At 57.4% G+C, this 17,026-nt stretch overlaps 1 protein-coding gene and 1 long non-coding RNA gene across 3 annotated transcripts in view; one reads left to right on the top strand and one right to left on the bottom strand.

Annotated features, from left to right (window-relative positions):
• The first annotated feature begins 5,627 nt into the window (after positions 1–5,627).
• LOC123578756 lies at positions 5,628–14,552 on the top strand. The gene is made up of 3 exons (XR_006702500.1): positions 5,628–6,344; positions 12,011–12,221; positions 14,434–14,552. It is a non-coding gene; the product is annotated as an uncharacterized LOC123578756 (long non-coding RNA).
• The window catches only part of SLC8A2 (solute carrier family 8 member A2), a 29,716-nt gene continuing 26,725 nt past the window's right edge, over positions 14,036–17,026 (bottom strand). The window contains exon 10 of one of the 2 annotated variants that reach the window (XM_045441893.1): positions 14,036–16,253. In XM_045441893.1, the coding sequence (XP_045297849.1) occupies positions 15,877–16,253 (377 nt within the window). In that variant the 3' untranslated portion in view covers positions 14,036–15,876. The remainder of the gene's footprint in view (positions 16,254–17,026) is intronic. The other variant, XM_045441894.1, reaches the window with a different exon arrangement.

Below are 17,026 nucleotides of genomic sequence, written 5' to 3'. Positions count from 1 at the left end.
GGGGGCCCTGGGAGAGGGTTGGAGGCAGCACCCCCGCTGGGCTCACTAAGGATATTTTTATGACCCTCATAAACAGCTCTGCTCTGCCGCAGTCCGCTTCTCCGTCCTCCGGGCTGGTGGAAATGAAACCAAACCACCCAGGCCGCAGGCAGGGGCGAGACAGCTGGAGCTACAGCAGGAGAAATCGGGGCAGAACTTCCCAGCCCGAGGGCTTTGAGGAGGGTGAGGACCATGGCCCTGGCCCCCTCGCCCCTGGGAAGGTCCCCTCCTCTCCCCCCACTGCCCCAGGGCCCAGCTGCAACCCAGAACCTTCCAGTCACTCTCTCCGGAGCCCCCACTCTCTCTGTCCTACACAGGATCTCTGACCCTGTCTGTCTCTGGGTCCCTGACTTGTCCTTGGACCCCTCTCGGGCACGCCACGGCCCTCCCGCCTGGCCACCTCTGGGTCTCCTCCAGAAAACCTGGGGTCCAGAGCCACCTCCGACCCTTCTCTCTCGAAGCCTCAGTCTCCCCATCTGCTGGGTGGGCAACGGGCTGGGGGGGAAAGGATGCAAGCGAAATGGTTAAACCAGGGAGAGCTGCCCCCCCCCCCGGGGGCCTTGGCTGAACCTGGGGTCCCCTGTGCCAGGGGGTGCTCACTGCCCTTGAAGCTGCCCCTCGCAACTTTCCCTCGGGTGACGCTGGCCCTTTAAGGGAGGCGGAAGCGAAGGGGGCCCAAAGGCTTTTAATCGCTGCCACACACCCCGCCCCCCAGATAGGGGTTTTGGAGCAGAAAATTAATTTAAATCACTTTTTAATTAAAGATGCAAAGCTCTTCTGTCTGTCCCCCTCCCTCCCCTGCCTTCAGCTGAGGTTCGAGGGGTCGGGGAGCCAGGCAGGGGTCTGGGCTCCCAGCCTCGCCTTGCTCCTGGGGAGGCGGGGAGGCCGAGGTCTCCTCCCCAGGCTGATCCTGAAAACAAAAAGAGTGACCTGACGTGACAGCCCCAGTGGGGAGTGCGTCCTAACTGGGGCGGGGTGTCCCTGTGAGGCCAGTGAGGGGGTGTGACTTGGAGACAGGCCGAAACAGCCCCGGAAAAAAGACAGGAGGGAGTGGGGGGGCGTGCCTGGACTGAGCTACAGACAGGGGTGGGGGTCCCAGGCGGGGACAGAGACAAGAGCCATTTTTTCCATTGCTCTGAGCTCAGGGGACGCTCCAGTCCCACAAACGAGGAAGAGGGTCTTTGACTCTTGGGCAAAAATCTTTTTAATTAAAGAGAGGGGGGAGATGTTGGCAGGGAGGAGAGAGGAGTGTCTGCCGTCATCTCACTGCCCTGCCCCCGGCCTGTCTGTCTGTCTGTCTCTCTCACACACACACACACACACTCCAGTCCCATCGCCCTCTGACCTCAGGCCCCGTGGGGCTGCACCTCCGAGGGAGACATCTGGACCCCCAGGGAGCGTGCAGGTCTGGGTGCGTGCGTCTCAGGGTGGGCACGGACCCCCCACGTGAGCCCCGAGCCCTGGGAGGACCCTCCCCCTCGGCTCGGTCCTCTCTGGGGGCTTTGCCCACAGGCGGCTGGGATCCCCAGGGGCCCCCCAGCCATCCCCACGGTCAGCTCCGAATCGAGGGAGGGGCCCCTCTGTCTTCTGTTGTGGTCCTACAAGCTCTCTGCCTCAGTTTCCCCTCCGGCAACAGCTCAGCGTCGGTCTCTCCCGCTCTCTCCCTCCTTCCTCGCTCTTGGGCCCTCTGCAAGGATCTGTGTCTTTGCTCAGGGGCGGGGTTGAAGAGATCCTACAAGAAGGTTCTCTGGGTCTCCGCTTCTGTCTTGGGTGTGGGTCAGATGTCTCTCCCTCCATCTTTTCGTCTCTGCGGCTCCCTGTCTCTGGATGGTCTCTCTGTCTCCCCCTGTGCCCTCTCTCTCTCTGTCTCTGGGGACGGCTGTCTCTCGGCCTTTGTGTCCTCACCTCTCTCTTTTCCTGTCCTCCTGCGCCCCCCCCCCCCCGGCCCCCGCGGCCCTGGGTTTCTGCCTTCCTCTGTGTCTCCCTCACCCCCGCCCCCCCCCCTCCCGGGCCCTTCACGGATGCATCGCCCGAATCCCCAGCGCCTCCCCTGCGTGGCTCCGGGAGAGGGAAACATTTATCTTGGCTGCAGGCCCCCCTCCCCGCGCCCACCCCTCCGCCCGCCTCCCGGGCCCATCCATCACTGGAGCTGGCGACTCGGGCGGCTCATTTGTCACTGACGCCTGCCGCCCCACCAAGCAATCATACCATTAGCCATGGCTGACCCGGGCGGGGGAGGGGCGCTGGCCACGACTCCCGCCCCCCCCCCCCCACTCCTGTCTTTCCGTCCCTTCCCCTTCCCTCCTTTTCCTTCCAATCGGCTTTTCTCTGCCAGCTTCTCTCCCTGTCTAAGTGTCCGCTTTCTGGGTCTCGTCCCGGCCCTTCTCCTCCCCCTCCACCCCTCCCTCCTCCTCTCCCTCTGGTCCCCCGGCTCCCTCTCTTTCACCACACGCCTCCCTGTCTTGAGTGTGTGTGTGTGTGTGTGTGTGTCTGTCTGTCTGTCCGTTTGGCCGTCTCGGGTGTCTCTCTCTCTCCAGCTTCTCCTTTCTCTCTCTTTGTCCGGACGATCTCTCTGTCTCCCTGTCTCCATCTCTCTCTGTCTCTCATCCTTACTCTCCCTCTCAGTCTCTCCCCCGTCTCTGTCTCTGTGGCTCCCTTACCCCGACCTGCCCCCCCCACCACCTCCCTCAGCGCTGCATTTCAAAGTCTCTGGGATCCCCCCTCTCCCAGCCCACTTTCCTGTCGCCTTCCGTCTTTGTCTCCGCTTTGTCCGTGGCCCCCTCCTCTTTTCCGTTCCCTTTGCATTTCCCCACTGGACGAGGGAAGGCGGAAGGCCCCGTGGGCTGTGCTGTGACCCAGCAGCCGTCCCCACGCTGCCACCTGCAGCCCGCAATGAGTGCGGTCTCTGGCCAAGGCAAGAGGTGCCGGGGGCCAAGTCCTGGAAGACGCCCAGAGTTAGGAGATAAACACCCCCACTTTCCTCACCCTGAGGCTGGGCACCCCAGAGAGCATTCCACACCCTCCCTGAGTGGTCCCAGCAGGATTAAGACCCTGTGTGCCCGCAGGGGGAGACGTGCCCATCAACCCACCCTTCACGATTTCCTTCCCTCCAGCGTCTCCTGGAATCACCTCCCGGATGAGCCCCTCGCCTCTCCTCCTTGACTTGGGCCGGCTTCTGTGGAGCCCAGCCTCAGACAGCGGCCAGGCAGGGACGTGGGGGGGTGGGCCCAGAGGGTGGGCGAGGGGAAGAGAGAGATCCCCTGTGAATTATATCTGCCCACTTGGCCAGGCTGTGGTGCCTGAGCTGTTTGGTCCAAACACCGGCTGCGAAGGTGTTTTTCCGATGAGATTAGCATTTAAGTCAGTTGACTTCAAGTAAAGCAGAGTCTCCGCCGTAATGTGGGTGGGCCTCGCCCCATCAGTTGAAGGCCTTACGAGAGAAAGACCGAAGTCCCCCCCCGGAGGAGGTGGGAAATCTGCTTCCAGACTGCCCTCCAGCTTGAGGTGCAGTGTTCACTGCTTCCCTGGGTCTCCAGCCTGCTGCCCTGCCCTGCAGACTTTGGACTTGCCACCCCTCCCAATCACACGGGCCAATTCTTTTCTTTTTTATGTTTATTTAAAAAAATTTTTTTTTTACTTTTCATTTAATTAATTAATTTATTTATTTATTTTTATTTTTTCAGTTCACATATATACATGTGACTTTAACTTGTTTTATTTTATATATTTTTTAAATTTACATCCAAGTTCGTTAGCATATAGAGCAACAGTGATTTCGGAAGTAGGTTCCTTCATGCCCCTCCCCCAGTGAGCCCATCCCCACCCCCCACCCCCCCACAACCCCGCCAATTCTTTCAAATAAACCTATCAGGGCGCCTGGCTGCCTCGGGCTGGTGCAGTGTGCGACTCTTGCTTCCCCGGGGGTTGTGAGTTCGAGCCCCACGCTGGGTGTAGAGATTCCTTAAAAAGGAAATCTTTAAAACAAGCCTATCTTGGGGCGCCTGGGTGGCGCAGTCGGTTGGGCGTCCGACTTCAGCCAGGTCACGATCTCGCGGTCCGTGAGTTCGAGCCCCGCGTCAGGCTCTGGGCTGATGGCTCAGAGCCTGGAGCCTGTTTCCGATTCTGTGTCTCCCTCTCTCTCTGCCCCTCCCCGGTTCATGCTCTGTCTCTCTCTGTCCCAAAAATAAATAAATGTTAAAAAAAAAACAAAAAACCAAAAACAACAAGCCTATCTCTGTGTCTACACATAGATGGTTCCGTTTGGAACCTGTTGGTCCCATTTCTCGGGAGGACCCCCGCGAGGAGACCTCCCCAGCCTCCAGCGCTGCGAGCATGGGAGCCATGGCCGAGAAACAAACCACAAAAAAAGAGTTCAAGACGTGGCAGCCATCAGCTGATGAGCGGATAACCACCATGCCGTGTGTTCGTGCCACGGAAGAGTATTTACCCATAAAAACGAATGAAGTTCTACTGGCACCTGCTACCACGTGGATGGACCCCGAAAACCCCGTGCCGTTTATACGAAATCTCCGGAAGAGCCAAATCCATAGAGACAGGAAGTGGACTCGAGTTGACGGCGCCTGGGTGGCTCGGTCGGTTGAGCGTCCGACTTCGGCTCAGGCCGCGATCTTGCGGTTCACGAGTTCGAGCCCCACATCAAGCGCAGAGCCGGCTTTGGATCCTCCGTCCCCCTCTCTCTGCCCCTCCCCCACCCGCTGGCGCGCACGCGCGCGCGTTTTCTCTCTCTCTCTCTCTCTCAAAAATAAATAAACATTTAAAAAAGAGAGAGAGTTGATTAGCGGTTGCCAGGGCTGGGGGAAGGGGAAAATGGGGAGTGACTGATAAATGGGTATGGGGTGTCCTTTTGGGGTGACGGAAAAGTTCTGGAAGCAGGTAGTGGTGAATGCACCAAGTGTCGCTGAATTGTGCGCTTGCAAATGGTTCAGACGGTAAAATGTTAGTGCGTTTTTATCGCAATCCAAAAGCCATGCGTTCGAGGTGTAGAGATACACAGACCATAAGGGACAAGGGGCGCCGGTGAATTGGCTGGAAAGATGGCCCGTCAGTTTCCTGGAGTGGCTGTCACCAATTAGCACCCCCTGGGGGCTTACACCAGCACGGCTTTGTCCTCTCACAGTTCTGGAAGCCGAGGAATTCCCAGATCGGTCTCTGAGCCAAAACCAAGGGGGCGGCGGGACCGCGTCCCCGCCGGAGGCTCGAGGGGAGAATCCGTTCCTTGCCTCTTCCGGCTTCTGGAGGCTTCCGGGGTTCTTTGGCTTGTGGCCCCATCACCCGGATCTTGAAGGCCAGCGTCCGCAAATCTCTCCGCACCCCCCCCCCCCACCCCCGTCTCCGCTTGCCCACCTCCTCCCTGTGTCGTCTAAGCTCCCTCTGCTTGTCTCTTACAAGGAGGCCGGGACTGCATTTAGGGTTCATTTGGATCATCCAGGGTGATCTCCCCGTCTCAAGACCCCTTATTTGTTCGTTGGTTGGTTTATCTATTTTTGGGAGAGTGCAAGCAGGGGAGGGACAGAGAGACGGGGAGACAGAGAACCCCAAGCAGGCTCTGCAGCGTCAGCGTGGAGCCCGACGCGGGGCTCGACCTCGCGAGCCCGCAAGATCATGACCTGAGCCCAAGTCAGATGCTTAACCGGCTGAGCCCCTCCGGGCGCCCTCCCCGCCTCCCAGACCTTTTACTGGGTCACACCGGCAAAATCCTTCTCTGTCCTCTAAGGTGACATTCACGGAGTCGGGACGCGGCTCTCTTTGGGGGGCGGTATTCAGCCTACCACGAATGGCCACCAACCATCCCTCGACTCTCTTTATGCCCACGCCCCACGGATCAAGAGGCGGCATCCGCTTGTGTTCCCCCTCGGCAATCTTGTGACCGGCCTTGACCGACAGAATGTAGTCGAAAGTGACGCGAGCCACTGTGGTGGCTTCTACAGTGGCTCCCTTGCAACCTGGCCGCCGCCACGCCGGAGAGAGGTCGCTCTGGGCCACCCCGGGGAGGAGGGGGGCCGCTGGAAGAGAGACGGAGACCTTTGGAGACAGAGAGACGGGGAGAGACAGCAGCGCAGGGACACGAGGCCAAGGAATCGTCAAGAAAGTCATGGGCTCCCGGCCCCAGGCCCGGCGAGGCTTTGAGCCACATGCGTCGGTTACCTCAGACGCCAGCCCCGCGGGGCCTGCAGATAACTGGGACCCCAGCTGACACCCGGCCGCCGTCCGGGGACAGACCCCGAGCCAAGACCACCCAGGTCAAGCCACAGAGCCCACGAGAACTCACCCGTTGCTTCAAGCCAGTAAGTTTTGGGAGTCGAGCAGGGCAGGGGGCTCGGAGGCTCAGGGAACCGCGGGTGAGGAGTAGGACACGGGGCAGTTGGGGCGGGGTCTTAGGCGGAAGGTCTTTTGGGGGGAAACAGGCTAGAACGTTCGGGAGAAACAGGCCAAGCACTCGGGTGGGGGGGGGCCGTTTGGAAAGATGAGGGCGAGGACGAGTGGGTGTCGAGTTCGGGTCCTGCCGGGGGCCTCGATCTCAGAACAGCGGGTGTCACGGGTCCAGGACCCTCGGGCGTTAATTTCGGGGTCGGTTTCATCCCCCACCACCATTCTGATCGGTCAGAGTTTCCCGGCAGCCGCTCGGCAGGCTTCCTCCAAGGTTTCTGCCTTAGACGTTGCTCACGGTGCCTCGACATCCGCTCTCCCACTTTTTCCCGAAACATCCCCTGAGATTTTAAGCATGACGACTCCGTCCTTCCGGTTGGAATGATGTCACGGAGGTGAGCCATCCTGAGCCAAGGGGCTGAGGGCCATCCTGCGGGCACTAGTCACACGTACTTCCTTCTCTAGGCAATTAGCAGCTCTGTTTTGCAAAGAGACAAGCCCAGAGAGGTTAAGTAACTCGCTCGAGGTGGCCCAGCTTGCGAGTGGGAGAGCCGGGATGTGAACCCATGTCGTCTGACTCCAGGACCAACATCTTTGAGTCTCTCGAGCCCTTAACCAATCCGAAAGTCCGGCGAACGTTACAAGCCCCGTCCCGGGAAAACGGTCCCGCATGTGCCGTTTGTAGGCAAGCGCAGAGAGTTCCCGAACCCTGTCCGCTGGTCTCAGTACCTGCAGACTCCGGCTTGAGAATCCTCATGTAGTCTGTTCCCTGAGCACCTGTCTGTGGTCTTGGGTGCACACGGCTGAGGGTGACTGGTTCCACAGAAGCCGAGTGTACACGTCAGCTTAGACCGTGTGATGCTGCCGTAACAAACATCCCCAAATCTCTCAGCCAACGGAAATAAACATTTCTTTCTTTCTTTCTTTCTTTCTTTCTTTCTTTCTTCCTTCCTTCCTTTCCTTCTTCCTTCCTTTTTCTTTTTCTCTTTCCTTTCTTTCTGTCTCTTTCTTTCCTTCCTTTCCTTCCTTTTTCTCTTTCCTTTCTTTTCACTTTTTCTTTCCTTCCTTCCTTTCTCTTTCTTTTCTTTTCACTCTTTTCTTTCTTTCCTTCCTTTTTTTCTCCTTTTTTCCCTTCTTTCGTTCTCTTTTCTTTCTTCCTTCCTTCCTTTCTTTCTTTCCTTCCTTCCTTTTTCCTCTCATTCTTTTCTCTTTCTTTCTTTCCTTCCTTTCTCTCCCTTTTCTTTTCACTCTTTTTTTCTTTCTCTCCTTTTTTTCTTTCTTTCTTTCCTTCCTTTTTCTTTCTTTTCTTTCTTTCCTTTCTTTTTGTCTCTTTCTTTCCTTCCTTTTTCTCTTTCCTTTCTTTTCACTTTCTTTCTTTCTTTCCTTCCTTCCTTTTTCTTTCTTTTCTTTCTTTCCTTTCTTTTTGTCTCTTTCTTTCCTTCCCTTTTCTCTTTCCTTTCTTTTCACTTTCTTTCTTTCTTTCCTTCCTTCCTTTTTCTTTCTTTTCTTTCTTTCCTTTCTTTTTGTCTCTTTCTTTCCTTCCTTTTTCTCTTTCCTTTCTTTTCACTTTCTTTCTTTCCTTCCTTCCTTTTTCTTTCTTTTCTTTCTTTCCTTTCTTTTTGTCTCTTTCTTTCCTTCCCTTTTCTCTTTCCTTTCTTTTCACTTTCTTTCTTTCCTTCCTTCCTTTTTCTTTCTTTTCTTTCTTTCCTTTCTTTTTGTCTCTTTCTTTCCTTCCTTTTTCTCTTTCCTTTCTTTTCACTTTCTTTCTTTCCTTCCTTCCTTTTTCTTTCTTTTCTTTCTTTCCTTTCTTTTTGTCTCTTTCTTTCCTTCCCTTTTCTCTTTCCTTTCTTTTCACTTTCTTTCTTTCTTTCTTTCCTTCCTTTTTCTTTCTTTTCTTTCTTTCCTTTCTTTTTGTCTCTTTCTTTCCTTCCCTTTTCTCTTTCCTTTCTTTTCACTTTCTTTCTTTCTTTCCTTCCTTTTTCTTTCTTTCCTTTCTTTTTGTCTCTTTCTTTCCTTCCCTTTTCTCTTTCCTTTCTTTTCACTTTCTTTCTTTCTTTCCTTCCTTTTTCTTTCTTTTCTTTCTTTCCTTTCTTTTTGTCTCTTTCTTTCCTTCCCTTTTCTCTTTCCTTTCTTTTCACTTTCTTTCTTTCTTTCCTTCCTTTTTCTTTCTTTCCTTTCTTTTTGTCTCTTTCTTTCCTTCCCTTTTCTCTTTCCTTTCTTTTCACTTTCTTTCTTTCTTTCCTTCCTTTTTCTTTCTTTCCTTTCTTTTTGTCTCTTTCTTTCCTTCCCTTTTCTCTTTCCTTTCTTTTCACTTTCTTTCTTTCCTTCCTTCCTTCCTTCCTTCCTTCCTTCCTTTTTCTGTCTTTTCTTTTCACTCCTTTCTTTCTTTCCTTCCCTTTTTTTCTCTTTTCTTTCCTTCTTTCGTTCTCTTTTCTTTCTTCCTTCCTTCCTTTCCTTCCTTCCTTTTTCCTCTCATTCTTTTCTTTCTTTCATTTTCTCTTTCTTTCTTTCCTTCCTTCCTTTCTCTCTCTTTTTTTTTCACTTCTTTCTTTCTCTCCTTCCTTTTTTCTTTTCTTTCTTTCTTTCTTTCTTTTCTTTTTGAGAGAGAGAGAGCACGTTTGAGCAGGGAAGAGGGGCAGAGGGAGGGGGGGAGAGAGAGAGAATCTTAAGCAGGCTCCACACTCAGTGCAGAGCCCAACTCAGGGCTCAATCCCATGACTCTGGGATCATGACCTGAGCTGAAATCAAGAGTCAGCTGCTCAACCGACTGAGCCACCCAGGCGCTCCCCCTTCTCTTTCTTAGTAATCTCTCTGTCCAACGTGGGGCTCAAACTCACGACCCCGAGATCAAGAGTCGCATGCATGCTCTGCTGACTGAGCCAGCCAGGTGCCCCAGATTTATTTCCCGATCAAGCTACAAGCCCACGGCAAGCTGGCTGCACGACACCCTCACTCTAGGACCCTGGGCTGTTAGTGTCTACGTTACGCCGTCACCATGGCTGAGCATGCACTGGCTTTAACATTTATTTATTTTTGGGACAGAGAGAGACAGAGCATGAACGGGGGAGGGGCAGAGAGAGAGAGGGAGACACAGAATCGGAAACAGGCTCCAGGCTCCGAGCCATCAGCCCAGAGCCCGACGCGGGGCTCGAACTCACGGACCGCGAGATCGTGACCTGGCTGAAGCCGGACGCTTAACCGACTGCGCCACCCAGGCGCCCCTCATGCACTGGCTTTAAAAGCTTCTACCCAGGAGGGTCACACATCACCTCTGCCCTCTTTCTTTAGCTGAGGCAAGTCACTTGGCCACTACTGAATTCAAAGGGGCAGGAAGGTACAATTTTCCCACCGGGAAAGCAAATCAAATTTACTGATGCTAATACAATTTACCATATGGAATTTATGGGGGGGGGGGGAGGATACGAGTGGCTCACGGGAGCATGGAGTGGCCTGAAGAACCAGGCATGAGGCTGTTTCCAGAAAGAGAGCCCCAAACCACGCCCAGAAGTGACCTGACAAGGAAGCTGCTTCCATAACCCCTGAAAACCTCCGTCTTAGATGCACCCCCCGCCCCCCCGCCTTTGCACCTGCTCCTGGGACCGCGCCGTAACTGCGCCTGCCCCTCCCCCTGCCCCGCAGTGCTGATGTCGCCTCTGTGTCTGTGCTCCTTACAGCCGGTGAGCCCTCCCAAAGTCACAGGGTGCCTGTGTCACACTGTCCTCACCGGCTACGTGGAACCCATAAGGAGCCCCCTTTGCAAGGTGCTCCTCTGGAATTCAGGACTCTTGCTGGTGAGTCAGTTTGGGGAATCCAACTCACATGTCTGTGCCCTGGATGTAAAGGAGGCTGGGAAAGTGGGTTCCGAGGCTTCTTTCTAGAGGATGCAAACTCTCGAGCCTGGAAACACCGCCAAAACGTAGTGAGTGTGTTTAGTAGCCGACTTGGGCCGAGGTCCTGCGTGATCTCGCGGTTCCTGGGTTCGAGCCCCGCGTCGGGCTCCGTGCCGACAGCTCGGAGCCCGGAACCTGCTTCGGGTTCTGTGTCTCCCTCTCTCTCTCTGCCCCTCCCCCGCTCACGCTCTGTCTCTCTCAAAACTAAACCAACATAAAAAGAAAAGAAATTTCCACCACATGCTCATGTGCCTGAGGTCCGGAGAGATGGGAGGTGGCAGCAGAAGGCTTCGGCGGGTCTCTGTGTTAGGTTCCCCTTGCGGCTGTTAACGCATTACCACCAGCCCAGGGGCTTCAAACGACACGCATTTATTCTCTTACAATCCTGGAGGCCAGAGGTCTCAAGTCAAGGCGACCGCAGCTCATTCCGGAGGCTCGAGGGGAGAGGCCAGGGGCGCCCGGGGTCCCTCGGCTGGTGGCACTGCCCGGTGACTCCAACCTCCGCTTCCCTTGTCCCATGTCCTACGGTGATCACCGCCCCCCCACCCCCACCCCCCCCTCTTCGGAGGACCCTTGCGGTTGCACTGAGAGCCCACGCACATCGTCAAGGGCGAGATCCGCTCCGTAAGATGTCGCGGTTAATCACATCTGTAAAGTCCCTCTTGCGGTGTAAGGGAACATAGCGTCCACGCGGTCTCAGGAGTAGCGTGCGGACGTGTGCGTGCGTGTGAGTGTGCGTTGGGGGGCATTACTCAGTCTACCCCAGCGTGGCTTAATGGAACGCGTCCAAGGCTTCTCTGTCCTATGACTCCTGTAGAGCCCAGCCAGTGGAGGGGCTGGAGCAAGGTCAGGGTTTCACCCCCCCCCCCAGCAGCAGCTCCCACCGGCTCCGCCCCGCCCCACGGGTGTGGGTCGGTCGCACCGGAGCCACAGCTCCGGGGGGGGGGGGGGCATCCCTCTCCAGATGGCCCTCCTCTCCGGCTTCTGGAAGTCACTCAACCCCCTCCTCACCCCCCCACCCCCCGCCTTGCCCCTCAGGCTTTCGCCTCGGCTAGCCCCAGAGTCCTGCGCCACCCCTCGGCCATTTCCCTACACCCTGCACGCCGTCAGCCCCCCCCAGATCGGTGCCGTCTGTGTCCTGCTCCAAAGCCCTTCCACTCACGGGTCCCCGACCTGACCGCCACCTTTTCCACCCTGCTCGGCCTGTGTCACCCACTGCTCTGTGAGCCGACCGAGAGCAGGGTCCAGGGACATTTCTGGTCCCTGCAGTGGCCCCAGCAGAGCACCAGGCGCAGAGCGGGCAGGTGCTGGGTGAAGTGAATTAGAGAATTGGGGGGCTAGAGGGAGAGGAGCGGATATCCCCCCATTCGTCTCCCCTGCGTTTGGGTTTTCGCAACGGAGACTCAGAGGGCACAGCCGGTTTGCAGGGAGTCTGCGTCGCTCTGTCCTGAGGCTTTTCTGGGATGGGGATTGTGGTCCGCGAGTTGGGGGTGGGGTGGGGAGGAGAAAGGAGGCCGGAGGTGAGGGGAAAGAATATGAACTAAGAAAGTGAGCAAGCTGGAAATATCCAGAAAGTATAACGTTTCCATCTACTGAGTTCTTACTATGTGCTGGGTATTATTCTAAAAAATATAGATAAGTTAATACCACCCTGTGCCACCAGCCCCATTGTTATTATTATCCCCATTTTCCAGATGCGGGAGCTGAGGCACCGAGAGAGAGGAAATCTTTGCGCTCTTGCCGGCTTCCGCGACAGTTCACGTAGCTCCCTCGCGAGCTGACTCCCGTGGGACTCGCAGCATCATCACGTCCCTCGTCACACCCACGTCCCAAGCCCTGGATGTGCCGCTCTTTGAAGCTGAGATCTTAGCTTCCTGCCGCCAGGCTCGCCCATTTCCTTGCCGGGTAAGATAGGTGTCCTGGTCCCCTGTGGCGCTCTGGGCCTCGGCCACCTCCGTCCCTGCCCTTTCTAGACATGACACTTCGGGCAAGTTGCTTCCCCTCTCCGAGCCTGTTTCCTGCGCTGGTAGAAAGGGGGACGATCCGCAGGAGGACCCGACACAGTGCCTGGCATCGTTGCTGTGGGCCTCAGGAACGTGAGATGCTCTTATGCCCCTGCATTCAATGCCCTCCTGCTCCACACCCCTTCCCACCTTGGAGGGGAAAGTCCGCTCACGCCCGGATCTTCCTCCAGCAACCCCCTCTTTCTCTACAAGGTTGTCCAAAGCGCGGTCTACACGCTCTGCCTCAGTTTCCCTGACTTCCACTCCCTCCTCCTCACTCTAGATCAGCCCGCCTGCCGCCCCACACCCTCCACCAAACTGCTCCGGTCCAGTCCTAAATCCCAAGGTCGCTTTCTACTGCTCATCTTTTCCCACCTTTCACTCCGTCAACCACGCCCTCTTTCTGGAAACGCTCTCCCCTCGGCTTCAGGTGGAGCCAGTCCGCCGGTTTCCCACCTACCTCTCTGGCGGGTCCTTCCCCCCCCCATCCCCCAGGCGGGTCTCCCGCGTTCCTTGTGCCCCACCCCCTCCGTGGCTTGGTGATGCCTCACTGCCCACAAATCCCAAGCCCCTGTCAAGCACACACCCCCCTCCCCTGAGCTCCAGGACGCCCCCCCCCCCTTCCCTGACGTCTCTGGACATTCCCCTAGGCATCACCCTCAGCATGTACTCACCTGTACCCAGCGAGTTCTCCAGACCTGTTCCCCAGACTTATCCCCACCTTCATTCCCCAAACCCAGGAGAAACCTCACTGCCTCTGTGGCAAATTCTCCACCATGGCTCCCTCCCCACCCCCCCCACCCCAATTCCCGGACCCACTCTCCACCCTTCTCCCGCCCCCTCCGTGGCCCAAGAGGCTGACCTCTATGCACCACCTGTTGACCTCTGGCTTCTGGTGGAGTTCAGCCAATGGAAGGCACCAGCCGGAGACTGGTGGGTGGGAGGAGGGTCAGGTTGGGGTGCTCACTCTCCAGCCACTCCCCCCGCCCTCTCGGGTGTGGGCTGTCCCTGCCCTGTACCCCGGGCCTCCGCTCTAGCCACCCCTTCAAGTCTCAGTAGCTTCAGCTCACACTTCAGCCTTCAAGCTGGGGTGGTGGCACTGCTCCCTCTACTGCTGGCCCCGGGTACTGCACCTTCCCCGAGCTTGTTTTCCTTGACCTTGGCCCCCTCCCCTCCCCCCCCCTTAATCCCCAAAAATAGCCCTTTCGTTAAACTCTCCCTGGCTATTCCGTTTGGGTGCACTCTCTCTTTCCTGCCAGGGCCCTGCCTGTGCGCTCTCCCCGAACCCTCCCATCCAGCCTGATTCATTTTCTCGAGCCACCACCCCCTTTCACCTCCACCCCTCCCCCCCCCCCCCCCCCCACTCCAGGACCCTTCCTTGGCCGCCCCAGCCTCCTCCCTGATCTCGCAGCCTCGGGGCTCACAGGCAGCCAGAAGGCAAGTTGGAAAATGTAAATCAGACCGCCTCAACTGCCTGCCCTCCCTCCTTAAATCCCTTCCAAAGCTCCCCTTTGCTTTTGGGATACATTCGAAGCTCCTGAGAGTGGCTGATAAGGTCTCTTGGGCTCTCTCCACTCCCCACCCTCATGCACCCCATACCCCATTCGTGCAACCCTCTTGCAGGAGTTTGAAAAAGCCGGTAACTCACAAGTCCGGCACACCTTTACATAGGCTGTGCCCTTCACCTGGACACACACACACACCCCTCCTCCTATATCAGGATTCTGAGAAAATTACTTGCTTTATTCGGGAAACTCCCATCAACCCCAGCTCCTCTGATCAGGCAAATCTGGGTCCTCCTCTTTTGTGTTCCCAAGATGCTCAGTGAAAGGGAATAGTTGGTGGCTGCTGGAATGGGGGCGTGGCTAGGAAAGCTCCCGGGGCGAGGCGTGGGGGCGTGGCTAGGCAAACGGGGTGGCGAATGGGGGCGTGGCTACGGGAAGCTGGTGTGAACTTTTGGGAGTGGCTGGTGCCCGTGGGTGTCCTGCATGGAAAGACCCAGAGTACCTGGTCTATTTCACAGTTGCCCAAATCTCAGTCAGAGACCTCATGAGCTCCCTCCTCTAGAATCCCAACTCCTCGCGAGAAGGCTGTTTTGTTTTGTTTTGTTTCAGGCAGAATTTCAAAGTTTTATGGCAACTTGTACAGAAATCACAGAGAAGAGACAACGACCGGTGCTGATGAGCTAGGAGTAGAGAAAGGGGAGTGGGTAACAGGTCTGGGATGTTGGGGTGATGCACAACAGGACGATGGGACGCTAAAAACCTGTGGGAAGCAGGGTGTTACGGGGGTTGCAGGGTGATCCTCAGGGTCCCAAGAAGTGGGCAGCACTCCGCACACCCCAAGTGTGTCCTTTGGGCAGGAAACAACGGTAAGAAAACGCAGATGGCCTACCAACAGATGGGTGGCCTCCAAGGTTAAAAATGCCCACCCAGACCCCCTGGCCCCAGTCCCACCCTCCCACCCACCCACCCCTGCTCCCCATCAGGCAGAGATGTGGCAGCATTTGCTGGCTTGTAGCATTGGTCCTCTGGGACCCTCGGTCTCCTCTTCGAGGGTCCTGCCCGGATTGGCTGGCACTGAGGGCAAAATGAGCCTTCTAGATTGTCAGGGGAGATCGCTAGACTCCCTTCGATTCCCGGCCTCCTCCCCAAAGCCAGTTCTCACGGCTGGGGGAGTCTGCTGCCCTCGCAAAAGGAAAGTCTGTCACCCCCTTTCCCCAAGACATGCACCCTCCCGTGTCCCCCCTCCCCCAAACACACTATATATACACACAGGCCCCCCCCCCTCCAAGGTGTGGCTGGGCTCTAGGAGGTAGTGGAGGCGAGTGGGGGCGCTGGAATGTGAGAAGTTGCAGGTTCAAATGCGCCTCCTCCAGCTCTGAAACCCCACACTTCTCCCCTCCCTTCTCCAAGCCTCGAGAATTAGTGTCCTCCCAAGGGCCTGAGTGGAGACATCAGGGAAGGCGTGGCCCCCTTTTGCACGCACCTACCTGTTCCTCCGCCCCACCCTCGGGGGCTGAACAGAGCTCCCTGAGGGTTGGGGAGAAGGGCCGAGATCAGGGACATCCTGGGATGGATCAGCCTCCTTCAAAGGTCCCCCAGGGAGGGCTGGGTTCTGAGGCTCTGGGGCACAGGTCCCTGGCGGTGGTGGCGGTGGTGGCGGTGGGAGGGGGGGCGTCCTCTAGAGGAAGGGGGCCTTAAGGGATAGGGCAAGGCTGGGTGTGGAGGGAGACAGATGTTATAGATTCTCTAGAAGGTCGCGGGGTAGGGGGCGGCTCTCTGGGGAGGGGCCTCGAGGTGGCAATGTCCCCTGGGTGGGGGGGGGGGGGGTGCGGACAGTGGCTACCAGGGCTGGGCGGCAGTTGTGGGTATCTCGGGGAGACCCCCGAGGGGAAGGGAGGAGGATGTTAGTGGGGACGGAGGGCAGGGATATTAATTCCCAGGAGGAAGGGAGGCTGAGTCCCAGGAGAGAGGAGGCCGAATCTCTCTGGAGGACAAAAGGAGACGCGGGTCCGAAGCAGGGGCAGCCGAGTCTCTGGGGAGGGGGAGGGGGGCCTAGAAGCCCCGGATGTGGCAGTAAGCCTCAAGGCTGGCGAAGAGGATGTACAGGAACCAGAGGCCCAGGAAGAGCGCCGTGGTGGCGAGCTTGGGGCCCCGCGGGCCGCCCAGCTCGCCGCCGATGTGCGGCCGGCGCCGGTACAGCAGCACGGCGATGCCCACGAAGGCGAAGACGGTGAAGAGAGTGACGGAGAAGGCCAGCGTGCCGGTGCGCACCTCGAACGGGCGGCCCTGCACCGCCCAGTACACGGCGGCCACCGACCAGGCCACGCCCAGGCCCAGGAACACGTTCACCGCGTTGGAGCCCGTCACGTTGCCGATGGACGCGTCCGCGCACTGGTCCTGCAGCGCCGCCACCTTGCTGGCGAACGTGTCTGCGTGGGCAGAGACACGGCGGTCACAGGGGCCCAGCCTGTCCCCCACGCCAGCTTTCCGGGAGACCCCGACACCATCCCCGGTGCCTCCCCCACCTCCCCCCCCCCCCCCCCGGGCAGACCCCGCCTCCCGCGGCCGCAGCTCCGCGCCTGAGGCCCTTGGCCCCAAGCAAGCCACCAAGTGGGTCATCATGCCGGTGCCGGGCGCTCTGCAAGACCCGCCGCCTGCTTTCTCTGGAACTCGCTGCCTGCTTTCTAGGGGACTTGTCTGCATCCGGTGGTATCCACTGCCTACTTTCTATGGCACCCCCTGCCTGCTGCCGGTGGAACCACTGTCCGATCGCACTCTGCATTCAGTGGGGTCGGCTGCCTCCTTTCTATGGGACTCGCCGCCCGCTTTCCATAGGAATCGCTGTCTGCATTGCCCGAACCCACTGCCTACTTTTCTACTGGCCCCATCACCCCATCGCCAGCTGGCGGGACAAGTGTTCGGTTCCACCCACATGCAACCCCCTTCCTGTCAATTCCCCACCTGGTCTCTGTCCAGCACGCAGCCCCGTTTCTGTGGCCTCCACCCATTTCTCAACATCTCGCTAAAAACTCAAATCTCCGGTATAGAGCGCAGGCATCGGAGAGCCAGTCACGATAGCTGCTTTCTGGGGCGCCTGGGTGGCTCAGCAGGTTTAGGCGGCTGACTTTTGATTTTGGCTCAGGTCGTGGTCTCACGGGGGTCTCACGGCCCCCCCCCCCCCCCCCGAGTCAGGCTCCACAAT

Source organism: Leopardus geoffroyi, chromosome E2, assembly GCF_018350155.1.
Source record: "Leopardus geoffroyi isolate Oge1 chromosome E2, O.geoffroyi_Oge1_pat1.0, whole genome shotgun sequence".
Classification (NCBI taxonomy): Eukaryota; Metazoa; Chordata; class Mammalia; order Carnivora; family Felidae; genus Leopardus; species Leopardus geoffroyi.
The sequence above is the reverse complement of the archived record's forward strand: the minus strand, read 5'-3'. Positions and strand labels throughout refer to the sequence as shown.